Raw genomic sequence first — 16,263 nt, 5'->3', positions numbered from 1 at the left:
ATGCATCTGTGCTCACTTGATGCTCTAGGGAGCCAAATTGTGCTATCTCCTTCAGTGTCACAAATAAACTGGAGGCTCTCTTTTCAGAGTGTTTACCTGGAGCTGGTTGGCTGTGGGGAGCCTGGGAGGGTGGTTTGGGTGCCAGGGATGTAGTGTGATTCACTCCGTTTTCTGCTGGAGTTGTCCTGGCTTCACTTGGAGCTTCTGATGGTGTTTCCCCAGGATCAGCCTGTAATCATAAACATAGTTTCACTTTTCACATTTTTTCCCCTGTTCTTTTATGACCTTCCTAAACCAACAAGGCTACATTTGATAGAATTTTCACAATTCATTTGGAATCTGAAATATCCAATTGAAGCTGTCTAGAGAGCAGGGTAAAAACAGCATGGTGTTTAACTGTGACTATGGTAGGTTAATTGTATTAAAAAGCCTCAGTTTGTACACCTTCCAATGTCTATGCCCTTTTGTAGTGCCCTCTCACATTGACTCTGGATATGATCATGTGATTTGTTTGGGCCAAATAAGAGAATAGCAAATTTGATGCAAGCAGATTGAAAAGGCACTTGTGATTTTTTCCCGTCTTTCTCGGACCCCTGCTACAGCAGTGAAGGATGAGACTTTGTGGAGGAAAGCTGAGTCATCTAGGTAAGGATCTCCTAGACCAGCCAGCCCCAGGTGATGACAAACACAGGAATGAGTCCAGCTAAGATGAGCTGAGCCTGGTCCAAAGCAGCAGAACTGCCCCACTGACCAAATGACTCATGAAAAGTAGTATGTAGACGTTGATGTTGCAAGCCACTACATTTCGGAGTTGTGTGTTATGCAGCCATAGCTAATTGTTACAATGGTTACAAGCATAGAATTTGGAGTCAAACTTACCTGGGTTCAAATTCTGGCCCTGCCACTTAATAGCAGTGCAAGTCACTTAACTCTCTGCCTCAATTTCCTCATCTTTATAGATGAAGATATGTATGTACTGGGTGTCCTAATATTACCTACACTCTAAGATTGTTTAAAGGATCCAATAAGTTAATTAAAATGTTTTTATATGTTTATTTATTTTTGAGAGAGAGAGAGAGAGAGAGAGAGAGAGAGAGAGAGAGACAGAGCATCAATGAGGCAGAGACAGAGGGAGAATCCAAAGCAGGCTCCAGGCTCTGAGCTGTCCGCACAGAGCCCAATGTGGGGCTTGAACCCATGAACTGTGAGATCATGACCTGAGCTGAAGTTGGACGTTCAACCAACTGAGCCACTTAGGCGCCCCTCAAATAAGTTAATATTTACAAAATTCTTCGAATAGTTCCTGGCAAAGAGTGAATAGGTGTGTGTAAACTAAATAAAGCTTTTAAGCTTGTGCAATACTATCGTTGAATAATCATAATTAATGCACTGGAATTTATGAAATCTCCACTCCATTCCCTCTGGCAGCTAGTCCACTGTGTCCTATGTGAAATAGACTTTTAATAAATGTTTGTTGAATAAGTGTTGTTCCTTATAAAATAATTGCCTCAGTGGTCATCACATACCATTGCAATGAAGCTTTTCAATTCTTAATTGCTCTGCAACTCTTTTCTTAGAACTGCCTTCCAGGTTCATGGCAGACATTACTGACAATGGCTAACCCAGTGTTCTACTTTGTAGTACAAAAATATATTAGGAGATAGCCAGAAGTCATTCAGAACCTAACATTATGACATTTTCTCATGTAATTACAAATAGCAGAAGGTCCTATGAAAATATTTTTATAAAATGTAAGATGAGAATGACTGTCACAAGTGGCTTTTACACTGTCCCCCAAAGTATCGTTAAAACATGAGTTCCAAAACTGCTTTAAATGAGAGCAGAACTTATTTTAATTCAGCAAATCATCCCTATGTATCTCCCATGGCCTGCTCATGACTAGTGTTATTGAAATGGAAGAGATAAACCCTGGGACTAGTGGCTGGAAGTGAAGGGGGAAGGCAGGAGCCTAACGGAGAGGCTCAGCCAGCCAACAGAACTCACCATGCTAGAACTCTGCCTTTTGAAAAACGGCTACTTTGGATGGGTAAATTCTGGTTTGGCTGCGTTATTAAGTTACATCCATCAGGAAAATTATCCCTAGCATCAATATGCCAAAGAGAAGGATTGTATATTTTTTCTTTATCAAGAAATTGCAAACTGGGGGCACCTGGCTGGCTCCGTCAGAGCAGCATGTGACTCGTGATCTCAGAGTTGTGAGTTTGAGCCCCACGCTGGGTGCAGAAATTACTTAAGTAAATCTTTTTTTTAAAATTGCAAACTGGAGGCATAGGGTCCAAACAGAGCACATGGAAATGTTTTCTTGGGCTCACCCGATGTTGCCAAGTATTTTAATTAAGGAGTTTCTATGTTAATAAAATGGATTTCTTACTTTTCTTGAAAAATACAATTGGCAACACTGGGCCTGCATTCCCCGTGTTGGGCTAGAATCTAGTGGTTTCTGCCCCTCTGTGGATCATTTCCTCTTTACTTATTTAGACTTTTCCCGCCTCACTCCTGCAGGTGTTTGGGTCTGTGGGACACTTGAGAAGGCTGAAATGCCATAGGTGTTTGCCCACAAAATTCATAAAGGATATGCATTTACAATGCACAGGAGGGACTGAATGAAGGGGAAGGTGGGAAACAGCATTGGGACATCAGCAAAGTCATCTTCTGGGCCTTGTCCCCTGGTTTGAATAAGGTAGGGGAAAGCTCCCCAGCCTCCCAGCCACAGGAGGTGCCCAAACTCAGCTGCCTAGGAGACAGGGAAGGAAGGTGCTCCTGTTCCATGGGCATTTGACCTTCCCCATCGATAGCCTGGTAGGTTTCTGGAACAATGTGGGAGATAAGTCACATTTTCCCCAATGTGATCGCTGGCTAAAATCAGCCCTCTGGAGAAAGCTAGGGTAAAAGAAAATTTTGATAGAGGAAAGAAGGAGGTGACGGCAAGCCAGCTTCCATGAAGGCAATGACATGTGGCTTTTTTTGGCAGCCAAAATTAGTGTCTTGGGGGTATCAGGCTAAAAATGTGCTCAAAATGAATCCAGCCAGCTTATTTTTGCCTTGTATCAGGTTTGCAGACATTCCATGTAGCTGTATGCCCTTGGGAAACCAAGCTCAGTCATCAACTTGAGTCAGGTTGAAGGAAAAATAAATCTTTGCTTATCAAGGTTATGTAAGACAAAGCCCTACATCCCAGAAACTGACAAAATGTATCAATTCAGAGTTTTTTTTTTTTTTTTTTTTAAAGCAGATAAATGTTGAGTAAACATACAGGCACACACTTTATAGCTGTAACTGAGGATAAAGAGACCAGCAAGGTTCGGTGCTGGATTTTGAGGTAAGCTTTGGAGAAACGCTCACTCAGTCCAGCGGTCACACAGGTAGATGCCTTCCCAGGCAAGGTGGATTGTATTGCATAATCCCCAGGGGGCGCCATTCACACGGTATATTAATGGACAGTTAATGGAAATGGTGGAAATGAGCAAAGCGGACCGGATTTAATGCAACAGGACAAAGTAGGGCCATGCCCGGAGCTGGAGAGGGGGCTCCTGGAAAGGGGGCAGCTGCCACTCAGCTTCAGCCTTTAAATGCCCAGGCTTTGAGTAAAGCTGGAAAACTTTTTTGCATGAAATCTGCTAATTTTAAATCACTGAGGCCAAACCACATCTTCAGATCACATCTGGCCCCGAAGCTGGCCATCTGTACACTCTGCTTGGAGGAGCAGAGTTTGCCCGGAATTCTGTGACTGTGTCAGGGCGGGCAATGCACCCACAGTAACAGTGGAGCGAGAAGGGTGTGCTGGAAAGGCAGTGGGCCGGATGATCTGCAGCCCACCACATCCCACCTTCTTGCCCCAGTGGCCGGACAAAGGTGGAAAGAAAAGGATGGGTGAGGAGGACTAAATGCTGGACTAAGGAATTTGGGGGCTCCTCAACATTTTATTGTTTTTGTTATTTATTTATTTATTTATTTATTTATTTGTTTATTTTTTGTTGGTTGACACTTGTCAGGTGTTTCTTATGATATTCTGAAAACAAATTTTATTTATTAATCTAGTGAGAATCTATAGCGGCAAATTGAGAAGACTGGTGTTTAAAGTATTTTGCTAACCAGGGACAGTACGTACAAATTCCAATTGACCCTTCCCTCATGGAAAGTGGTAACAGACAACTGTCAATCACCGAGTGCTTAATCTTGTTAGATACACCAGCCTCACTGAGGCCAATGTAGGCTGCCCCTTTGACTCCACTGTAAAGAAAAGAAATCCAAGGTGTTATTAAAGGTCTTTACTAAATACTTTATTAAAAGTCACAAAACTTGCTAGAGTCCACACAGCAGTGGAATGATGTCTGAATATGTGTTAGAGTCTAAAGCCTGAATTTCACTATGGGTCTCCTTCACTCTGTATTCTACGCTAACAGCAACGTTTACAGAACGACAATAGTAACTTCACTTGCTGCTGAAATACAGAGATGTATAAATGTAAACATCATTTTCAAAGAGCTTACTCTGTTACACTGAAAAGGCATTCAGGTATAAAAGGCTAAATGAATTAAATAGAACAGCTAAACACAAGAGCTGAAAAATTAAAATATCTATAGTAATATAACATTATAAATGTTTTGACATCATCACTGAAAGGTTGAGGAATTCCCCTTTATAGATATGAAGGCTGAAATGCAAAAGCGAAATTCCTTATCCTGCTCGAAAGAATCAGTGGAAGTCAACACCCATGACTTTATTTCTCCCCAGGCTTTTCCCAAATATTCTTTTTTAGGAGTTCAAATAAAATAAACACGAAATCCTTTCATATTGTAGTGAAAATTACTATAGAAACAAAGAACAAGAAATGTCTGCTTTTTCAGTTTAATGGAGAGATTCCTGGGATCCAATGAAATAAATTCCAAAGAAAGAAGGTTCAGAGAATATAGTGTTTTAGTTGCGCTGGATACTGCTTAGTTGGGTGGAAACAATTGTGCAGCAGAAGTGGGTGCCTGCCCTCTAATGGCCAAATTGGAGAATTACATTTTTTTCCTCCAAAACATGGAATAAAGGACTTGTTAAAGCCAAGATTTTATGTAAAAAATAATATCCTTCCTATTTCCAAAATGAAAAGAAGTTTAAAATATAACACAAGTAGGTCAGTAAAAGGATAATTTGAAAGGCCATTTTTACAAGTGTTGGAGGAGATGCCATTTGGTACACTGGTTGAAAAAATTTCCATCCAGGACATTGCAAATTTGGATCTGACAAGCAGTAGAAAACTAGAATTTGGGGCATTTACTTGAGTGGCTGATATAGTAAGTAAGGGGTCTTCCAAATATGAAATATTTACTTTACTATTGGAGGTGTTGGGTCATGGGCCACCTAAAGGTATTGGGTGCTGAGTCACCTAGAACATATAGTCCTTTCCATGTAGTGGTTAGAATGACAGTGTCTTGATGCAGATACCAGATGAGGAAGATGCAAGGTCATCAGTTTTTACAGAATATCAAGGGCAAGGCTTATAATGTCATCATGTGGAAATCCAGTCCACTCAGGGCAGATAAAGGCAGTGAGGATGGCTTTGTCAGAACTAGCTTTTTCCTCAAGAAAGAGCTTTGTTAAATAACATGTACAATTCATACCTTGAATTTATACCACCTGAATGAAATTAAGTAATGTATCTACTACACATTTCTTTTTTTTTATTTTTTTTTTAATTTCATATTTATTTATTTTTGAGAGACAGAGCACAAGTAGGGGAGGGACAGACAGAGAGGGAGACACACAGGCTCCAGGCTCTGAATTGTCAGCACAGAGCCTGATGTGGGCTTGAACTGACAAACTGTGAGATCATGACCTGAGCCGAAGTCGGACGCTTAACCAACTGAGCCACCCAGGCGCCCCTCTACTGCACATTTCTAAGGAATCAAAAACATTTCTAAAAACCACTTCCTGATGTATGTATTTTGAAGCCTTTCAGGATGAGTATACTAATATTTGCAGACTATTCTGAAATGCATCAAAAAATAAGATAGAATAATGGATGGATAGAGGGATGGATGGACAGATAACTATAGATGTCATAAAGGAAATGCATCAAAATTTAAATTGTGGAATCCAGGTGATTGATATATAGATGCTCATTATACAATCCTTTCAACATTTGGGTACGTTTGAAAAATTTTATAATAAATGATGGCAAAACCATACTTTGAAAAATCTACCAGAGTGAGTTAGAAGGAGAAGACAGCTTTAAGGAGCTGAATAAATTCATCTGTTGACTTCAGTTTTTGTCGTATCTGTGATCACAGAAAAAATCATCAGTATTCCCATGGTATCTTTCTTGAAACATTTATGACAGCTGCAAGTTTACATGTATATGCATGAATTTTAATTGTTAGCTTCTTCCTCTAGATTATGTAAGGCCTATGACATCATCTGACTTTTCTCATCACTATATGTATATAGTATATAATGCCTAGCATGGTGACTGACAAAGTTGTGTTCAAAAATTTTTTTATTGAATGAATAAATGAAGAAATCCACATTTTGTTTTCTGCTTATGCATAATTACTAGATATACTATCAATGACAAGTTCCTGAAACTAAAGAACCACCTAATTGTTATGCTAGCATAAGGAAACAATTTTTTTGAATGAACAAATCACTGAGTGAATGAAGATGCTGTTCTCTTGTCTGTAGAGAATTTGCATCAATTCATAATGACAATAGTTTATTCAGAAAGATTAAAGGGAGATACTATTTTATATATGTTATATATGTTATTGTTCCTGCCAACTTTAACTTATTAGAAATACTTGACATAGTCTCCAAAGAAATCAGAAGAAATGAGCTCTTTATAGGTGGGCATAAATCATGGACTCTTTTTAAAGCATATTAGACCAACTGCCCTTAACATTCATCTTGTGGGAATGGATCTTTCCAACTAACTAAGCCAAATCATGTGGCAAAGACTAAGGTCAATTGCTCACAGAACAGATCCTGGACAACTCCCCAAGAAGAGAGTCTCCTGGAGCCCTACTTGGGTTTCTGTGATTAAGCTGACTTTTTAGAGTGCCTGGAATAATGGCTTTTTAATTCCACGTGGGGAGGGCCCCTTGTAAGACACAGATGTAGGGCTCCAAAGAATTGGTTCTCAATCGGTGGTTCCTTCACCAGCAGCATCAGTATCATTACAAACTCATTAGAAATGCAAATTCAGGGACACCTGGGTGATTCAGTCCCTTAAGTGTCGGCTTTGGCTTAGGTCATGATCCCAAGGTTCATGAGTTTGAGCCCGCATCTAGCTCTCTGCTGTCAGCACAGAGCCCACTTCGGATCCTCTGTCCTCTCCTCTCTCTCTGCCCCTCCTTCGCTGGGTCTCTCTCTCTCTAAAAATAAATAAATAAACTTAGAAAAAAAGGAATGCAAATTTGCCCCAGACCTGGTCTGTCACAAACTCTCAGGGCGAGGCCTGGCAATTTGTGCTTTAAGAAATGGGCCACCTGGGTGGCTCAGTCGGTTAAGCCTCTGACTTCGGCTCAGGTCATGATCTCCTGGTTTGTGAGTTTGAGCCCCTGCGTGGGGCTCTGTGCTAACAGCCCAGAGACTGGAGCCTACCTTGGATTCTGTGCCTCCCTCTATCTCTGGCCCTCCACCACTCACACTCTGTCTCTCTGTCTCTCTCTCTCTCTCAAAAATAAAAATTAAAAAAAAAAAAGTGATCCAGGTGATTCTGACAGATGCTTAAGTCTGAGGGCCTTGCTACTCAAAATTTGGGCCTTAGGTCAGTAGCATCAGCATTACCTGGAAGCTTGTTAGAAATGCAGAATTTTGTGCCCTGCTTCAGACCAATTAAATCTGAATCTGCTTTGTAACAAGATCCCCAGGTGATCTGTATGCACATTAAAATCTGAGAGGCCTTGCTCTAGACAGTGAAAAAACCTTGTCATTGAGAGTCACACTTTTACAGTCCCTATGGTAGGGGACATGGCACGGACTCCAATATTCAAATTTCTGGATGTATTGCTGTTTTAGGCAGATGAACCCAAAGCTCCTTATTGAAATTCATCAACATTTAAAAAATTGTTAATGGAGGAGGTTTGTGAAAGCAGTGAAACTGAATCAGTCATTGAGTAATTTCAAATCAAATGCATATAAGGGTCTTCTCTGGAGAACTCATTTAAAAAAACTCTTGTTCCTCTATTTTGTGACTACTGATATTAGGCAAGTCAATCTACCCTTATAAGCAACTGTTCCCTTTTAAAGATGGGGATTACATGTTATGTATTATGGCTCAGTTTTATCCAGGGCACCCAATAAAATGCCTAAAATAAAATAAACTCCAAACCTGTACAGAAATGAAAGGGATGGTGTCATTATCTAAAGATCATCTCCAAAAAGGCAAACTTTCTCTTCCTACTTTATGGGAGGCTTTAAGTTCAGGGATTGTGAGCAACTATTGTTTCTATAAGTTGGTAATTTGCTAAATTATTATTTGAGGAGTAAATTTTTCATTTAAAGAGATTCCAAACTGTCCAGCAAACCTCATCTTTGATTTCAGCACCAAATTCTTGAACCATGGATGAGGTACCATGCTTCTGTTTTAGAAGTATTAAAAGACATTCCAGGTTTTCTTGACTTAAACACTGTAACCTTATGAGAGTACCACCTTGAATTTTTTGCTGTTGGGTTTTGCTGTTGTTATCTTACTGGGGAAATTCACACCAGACCATCAAACCTTTTCTTGTCAAATAATCAGATCTCATCGAAGATGCCCACAGTGTCATACACTGAAGAAGGAAATAAATTATTTTTGATATATTCCAACTCACTTATAAGAACACATGAGTCTGACAACTTAAAACATAGGCCTCTTGGAATAAATGAAATTTTGGTATTACTAAACAAGTATCCCTTTCACCATCAAAATGAGATGAAGGCCACTCCCCCACCTTCACTTGTATAATACACACAGATGACAGAGGGAACTCTTCAGAATAAAAATTTTGGCCTTGAGGGTTGAGCAAGGTTTGGGGCATCATGTACTCTGTCTTAGATCATAACTTTCTCCAAGGGTGGAAATGAACACTTGGTGAATGAATGCAGCAGCCTTTATAACTTAGAAGTTTTGAGTTGGGGGGTAAACGAATTTTGGAGAAGCCAATGTACAAACTACTCAAATAGAATCTACATATATAAACCTAACTTATTGCAGAACAGTAATATCGAGTGATTTAAAGTGGGGGAAGGAAATCTTGACATTTGATTCAACAAAAATCCAACTCAAAGGATGTTACTATTTAAGGTAAAGGTCTTCTATTCTGTGCTCAGTTAGCCAAGCAACATGCAATAGAGGGCAGAACAATGAATGAAGGGCTAGTTCTTGTTAAAGGTTGCTAGAATATTTCAGTGTTGTTACTGAGCTAGTACAACAGGGTGTAGTATAGACCCTTGCTACTCAAAGTATGCTACATGCATTACCCCATCACTTACTTATGAGAGATGCTGAGCCTCTCCCTACCCAAGACCTACTGAACCAGGATCAGCATTTTATCATAAGGCCCTGGTTTACACATTGGACTTCTAGAAATGCTGGTATAGAATATGACTCCCGGAGCTAGATTGCTTGGATTTCAACACCAACTCTGCTCCTTACTGGTTGTGTGACACTGGCTGAGGAACCGAATCTCCCAGTGCCGCAGTTTCCTCATCTGTTAAATGGGGATATTAATAGTAACTAAGACGTATGGATATTTTAAGACTTAAGTGTGTTAATAAAATAAAGGGCTCAGAACGGTGCTATGTACATAGTAAGCACTCAGTAAAATGTTTCTGCATATCCTGGCGTGTTAAAACAAGACATGTTTAAATATTGCATTTGGACATTAATAATGTCACATAACATTTTGTAATCAATACATTGGATATTTACTTCTTTCTCTTTACAGGTGTATTTTAAAAATAAGAAAGAAGGAGTATTACTGATGTCTCATTAGGCATTTCTATAAGCACATTAAAACAGTAGGGTTGTGAAACCATTTTTAAAAATTAATAGTTTTTTTTTAAAGAAAAATATATATACATGAAAATGTGCTATAAGGATATACACCAAAAATGTTAACAGTTTCTGCAAGACTAATGAGGGCCTTTGTGTGTACATGTGTGGTTTATTATTTAAAAAATATATATATATACCTTTTTAAAATAAAGAAATAACTATGAATATTACAAAGCCTTTGTTATAATTAAGATTAGTCAGCTTTTCACAACCTTATTAACCCAGCATCCTGAATGACAATTGTTTTTACAGAAAAAAATAAATCCAACCACGCAAATCTCTATTATTACATAAATATATGTTGGATATCTATCTATCTGTCTATCTATCTATCTATCTGTCTATCATCTATCTATCTTTTCACATGATCTGAGACAAATGTGTAGTGTTCAAAGCATGGGGGAATTTTCAACTTGCCTACTTATTCGGTTTGCAAATTACTCTATGAAGATAATTTATTAAAGTCTTACAAATCTGGGAATATTTTGCAGTCCAATGAAGTCTTTAATTTTCAAATAGAAATGACCTTTATAACTACCAAGTTAAAAGGATTATACTAAAAAAGTCTTTGCTGCTAAAATAGTGTCTCCAGTGCCTGCCATGTCCTAGATAGAATTTTCTTTTGAGAAAACCACAGCTACTTATTTTCAGTGGCCTCATTCAAACAAACTTACATCATTACAAGACAAGATAAAGGGCACACCGGTGTTCAAAGGTGTGAAATGACTTTTCCTTCCTACCATTACATGGTAAGGGCAAATGATTTTTTCCCTCCAGCTTCAAAAATGAGGTCACTTAAGGTTTTGACATTTCAAAGGAAGAAAAAATTATATTTTCTCTGTTGGACCATATGGAATTTATGGAATTCAATGTCTCTAAAATTATTTCTAAAACTGGAAATGTCTAAATATCTTCTCAATTAACCAACATTATACATTTACTGAAAATCCTTGCTGATCACTATTGCTACAGGCGAAACAAAAATAAAGTTGACCTAAAATGCTACTTCTATATATTTTATATCCATTGGTGTTGCATTCTTTCTACATAGATTTTTGATATGTGGTATCTGGCGCAAAAATAAGGCTTTGAAAGGATGGCAGTGTGAAAGAATCCATGACATCTTGAAGGCCGTGGATCTCCTATTTGTCAGAGTGACATTTTTTGCAGACATTAGAAAAATGGTCTCTGGTGCATCAGTAAAATACCCCATTAGGAGACTTTTATGTCAATTTTTGTACTATATAAGGAGAAATTGGTAGTGTCTTGAAACGTTCTCTTCAACTGAGTGTTCACTCTTGGAGAACCTAGCTAATGAATAGATAGAAACTGATGATAGAAAAAGTATTGTTTCTAGATAGTGATAGTACATGCAATTTAACTTGCAAATGCTTTCTTTGAACTTCTATTTCCTAGAAAATAAAACATATCCAGTTGATTAAAGAGATTCCTGTTTTTCTAATTGAAGGAGAATGTTATTAATGATTCTTAACATCTACATAAATTATCTTTACTTTGAATTATCTTTTATTTATGTTATATTATATTTTATATTTTATGTTAGAAAGCCAAAGAAGGTAGAAAAGAGTTCCAAAGTTTCTTGTAACTTTCTATTTTATTTTATTTTATTTTATTTTATTTTATTTTATTTTATGTTTTTCAATATATGAAATTTATTGTCAAATTGGTTTCCATACAACACCCAGTGCTCATCCCAAAAGGTGCCCTCCTCAATACCCATTCTTGTAACTTTCTAAGGAGAGCCTCTACTTCCATATTGGTGTTTACATGAGCAAAATGAGAAATTAGTTGAATCTTTCTCCTCTTAATCTTTTCAAAGACCATCGCGGGGGGAGAAGTACTATGATCTGTGAAGAACCACTAGAATTAAAGACATACTATTGTCAAACATTCAAATTCTGGTTCCCAGGCAAAAGATTCAGAAAGGGCATTCATCCTTGACTTCAAGTATAAAGCAGCAGTTATCTGGCATTGTTGCATTCCCTATAGTCAGAATTCAACACGGGGTGCTTGAATGCATGATTTATTGAGACACTGCTCTCAGGAGAAAACTGCAGGAAGATGAAGAAAGCAGGGTAAGACAGGGAAAGAAGATTAAGTTAAAATGTGGTCTCAGCTTAAAAAAAAGGGGAGGGGTGCCTGGGTGGCTCAGTCTGTTGAGTCTCCCATGCTTGGTTTCAGTTCAGGTCATGATCTCACGGTTTGTGAGTTCGAGCCTCGTGTCAGGCTCCGCGCTGTCAATGCAGATCCTGCTTGGGATTCTTTCTCTGACTCTCTCTCTTTCTGTCTCTCTCTCTCAAAATAAAAGGATAAACTTAAAAAAAAAAAAAAGAGAAATATGGTCTCAGCCTGAGTCCTGCCTTACTCTGATCCAATGGGGGCTCAGGAGTGTGAACTGCATCACAGAAGTTGTCCATCGAGCAGCAAGGGACCAAGGCTTTTATTCTCCTAGATCTTTCAGTTGCTGGGCATGGGTCACCCCCTTCCCAGAATAACCTGCCAGACAACTCCAGGAAGGTAGCTCCTTTCAGCCCAGGCCAGTCCTCTGGAGAAGTCTATGGCCACAAGCCCTTTGTAGCCCACACCTGCAGCAGTGGGTGAGGCAGCCCTTGAAAAGAAGATCTGGGTAGGACCCCAGTAGCACCTGCTTGCAGCATATGAAGACCCATCCAGATGTGGGCCCCACACGAGCAGTGAGTGCTTGGACTAACCCCTCAAAATTCAAGCAGAGGGCTAAAGTGTTTCTCACTGTTTTGTTTCCCCCCTCTGCCGATGCTAAGAATAGATGTTACAGGCACAAATAACTTTGGAAGCACATTCATATCTTCTGTTAGGCATAATTTTTTGGCAGTGAAAATTTTCCTGTAACCCTAATTATGGCATACGTGAGGTATGTGGCATTATTTATGAAACTTACTAGTCTAACTTTAAATTTCACTGTCTATTGATCCTATAGAATATGATGCCACCAGTGTAAATAAGAGCCTGGAAATTTTTACTTTTTTTTTTAATGTTCATTTATTTTTTTTGAGAGAGAGAGAGAGTATGTGTGTGCATGTGTGCATGTGAGTGGGGAAGAGACAGAGGGACAGAGAAAGAAGGAGAGAGAGAATCCCAACCACACTCTACACTCATCACAGAGCATGACATGGGGCTTGATCCCATGACCCTGGGATCATGACCTGAGCTGAAATCAGGAGTTGGGACACTCAACCCACTGAGCCACCCAGGCAGCCCTGGAAAATTTGACTCTTATGTTAAATATTTTCCTTCCCTTCCCTTCCCTTTCATGTTTAATTAGCTCAATATCAAAAGCTCAATTATTAGCTCAATAAATCAAAAATTTCTAAAATTCTATACAGAAAACAAGTAAATAACCATAGGTATGCTCAAAAATGTATTTACATATATTCACTGAAGGTCTGTTTAAATAGCGGAGCACTTCAAATATCCAATAATAGGGGACTGGAAAAATAAATTATGATATGGCTATATGACAGAAGACTATGATGAAGTCATTAAAGGTTATGTCGTACGCAGTATGTGAAAATAAAAAGTTGAAACACAGATTGTGAATATTGTCCCATTTTATGAAAAAGTAACAGTTGTGTATAAAAAGACTAGGTACATATACACTCCATATATACAGTGTTAAGTCTGGGTGATTTAGGTGTTTGAATTATAGGTAATATCTTTGGGATTTTTCTTTTATCATTTTTAATTTAAAATTTTTTCTATGAGAAACCCAGGTTTCTTTTGGAATAAGAAAAAAATCAACTTAATAAATAATATTAACTTTAATGGACTTGGTATTATAGTTATCCAAACAATTTTCAAAATGCTTTTCCCATTCTGATAGTTCTACCTCCATTTTTTCCCATCTTTTTCCATGAATTTATCCTCTGAATATTCAAGTAAAATGTAAAAAGAGCTCATTTTCTTCACTCTGTTTAATATTGGTATCATTTCAATCATTAAATCATATTTCACTTTTTTAAAAATTAAAGGGTTGTTAGTCTACATAGAGGCCTTATATTTTTATATTTCACTTCTGATACTTATAGAACTTCCTTAATTATTCTTTGCATTGTGACATCTAATTTAGAAAAATATACCAATTATTTGGAAATATAATATATAAGTATAAAATGAAATAATAATACTAAACATTTTATGGCCAATACTATGCACCAAGTATTTGTATTAAGTACTTTATGTATTCTAAGAAGTCACAAAAGCACTTTGAAAATCCTGCACTTTAGATTAAAGACAAAAGAATATACTAAATGACTTGATGATCATCTTCTTTTCTAAGTGCTTTAATCACCTTTAATCAATATGAAATCAGTTAGAAACTTTCACCTGAAATGGCAAGATGTGGACTTTTCAGTGTAGTCAAAATATGATGCTGGTGTTGGCCACAGAATACCAGAAGAGAATGAAATATGAACAGTCAATCATGTAGATGTTTTATGAGTTAATGCTGAGCTCCATCAAAGTGGTTTTCCAATGTGCTATTTTCTTCTCCTGAGGTGTGATGTTACATAAGCAAAGCCAGCCAGTGGGTGTGGAAATCATGCTTAATGCCATGCATAAGATTAGAACACTCTCTCACCTCTTTCTTTACTTCTTCTTCATCTTCCAGTGTCAGAGCAGCCAGTTGCTTTGCTCTCTGCTCCATCAGATTCACATATCGTATTGGATTTGACAAAGCTTCAATCACATCTAAATATGGAAGAGACATTTTAGGATCAAAGGTCCTAGATATATTGATTATCCACCATTCATTCATCCATCCAGTCATCCATCCATCTATCCTACCTACCATCCATCCATTTACTCATCCATCCATGCATTCATTCATCCTGTCTACTCACCCACCCATCCACTGATTCATCATCGATCTTCCACTATTCCATCTAACCATGTAACTACCCACTCATCCATCCAATATTTTGGAAATGGACAAGAGTCAAGACTCTTTGCTACAACCTCAGGAAGATAAAACTCAAAGGAGTTCAGCTCTGACAACCAAACTGGACAGACCCCAACCTGGGATGCCTCAATGCTCTGTATTTTTTTTTTTTTTTCTTGAGAGGTCCATCCATTCCAGCAATGGCCCACACACTTGTCCTATTTGGCCCAAATAGGTCTTTCATAAGTGAAGACCTTTCACATAAAAAACCTGTTTTCCAGACTGTTGAAACAATCCAAATGTTTGGCAGTACGAGACTCATTCACATGTGATTCTGTCTACCTGGAGTGAGTTATGGTTGCCATCTTTGGATGGACATGTGCTCCAAGTTTGCCATAGTCTCCACCACTCCCCAGTACCTTACAAATAGGCTACTTAACATTGTAAGTATTTAAATTTATGATTCCTGGTTGACATTGTCACAAGTTAATTCCTCTAAACTTAGAATCTCACCCACGAAAAGGACCTGGCTTCTAAAACTGGCTGAGGATAAATTCATTGTACAGACCTAGATACACTGCTATAGTACCAGGTAGCCTGGATTAGAAAGTGCTGGCCCCAAAAGAATACTACTAGTAGTAGATAAATATGCTCAATACTTTATTGGGACTTAAGTGAAATTAAATTAAAACTTATTCACAAAGTTTTGAGCAATTTAATAAACATACATACACAAATAGAAGCGATTCTGAGGCCAGAATTTCCTGCCTAGTTTTGGTCCAGTTTTCCTTCCACTAACCCACAAAAATATGGATGGCCCCATATGGAAATATCCCCTCGAGTCAGGTTTTTTACCTGCATATGTATCTGGGACATAGTCTTTCACCTCTATGTAGACAAAGACAGCTGGGAGCATCAGAGGCTGGTTCCTCTCATTCCGCAGACAGATGTAGTGATAGCCTGGAAGGTGACATTAATACTGTGCATTGCGTATTTTATCCACAATGTTAGTTACAACACAGGAACATCTATGTGATGGAAGTGTTTATCTTAGATGACTTTGGATGACAAACAGGTCACTTCTTTCTCATTTTAATTTGCATGGTTTTGAGTGATATTCTTTTTCTCAGCAGACAGGAAAATAATGTCAATTCTGATCATTTTCCTTCCCAATCATGTTTTTCCCCACAAAAGAGAATTTAAAACTGCATGTCATAGACTGAATTATTGGTCCAAATTCTTTTACATGATATCTTGACTTAGGGCTTAGCCATATGCT

General features: G+C 38.2%; 1 protein-coding gene and 1 long non-coding RNA gene across 5 annotated transcripts in view; one reads left to right on the top strand and one right to left on the bottom strand.

Moving 5' to 3' along the window:
• The window catches only part of PLCB1 (phospholipase C beta 1), a 709,896-nt gene that overhangs the window by 117,195 nt on the left and 576,438 nt on the right, over positions 1 to 16,263 (bottom strand). For all 3 annotated transcript variants that reach the window (XM_040447660.1, XM_040447662.1, XM_040447663.1), the window contains exons 22-24: positions 15,840 to 15,944; positions 14,685 to 14,794; positions 97 to 229 (exon numbers count right to left, since the gene is read on the bottom strand). In XM_040447660.1, coding sequence (XP_040303594.1) covers positions 97 to 229; positions 14,685 to 14,794; positions 15,840 to 15,944 — 348 coding nt within the window. The remainder of the gene's footprint in view (positions 1 to 96; positions 230 to 14,684; positions 14,795 to 15,839; positions 15,945 to 16,263) is intronic.
• The window catches only part of LOC121012477 (uncharacterized), a 94,182-nt gene that overhangs the window by 66,652 nt on the left and 11,267 nt on the right, over positions 1 to 16,263 (top strand). The window lies entirely within an intron of this gene.

The sequence above is a fragment of the Herpailurus yagouaroundi genome, unplaced genomic scaffold, assembly GCF_014898765.1.
Source record: "Herpailurus yagouaroundi ecotype Mexico unplaced genomic scaffold, PumYag 196, whole genome shotgun sequence".
NCBI classification, from domain to species: Eukaryota; Metazoa; Chordata; class Mammalia; order Carnivora; family Felidae; genus Herpailurus; species Herpailurus yagouaroundi.
Note: the sequence above shows the minus strand (reverse complement) of the source record. Positions and strands in the feature narration are given on the sequence as shown.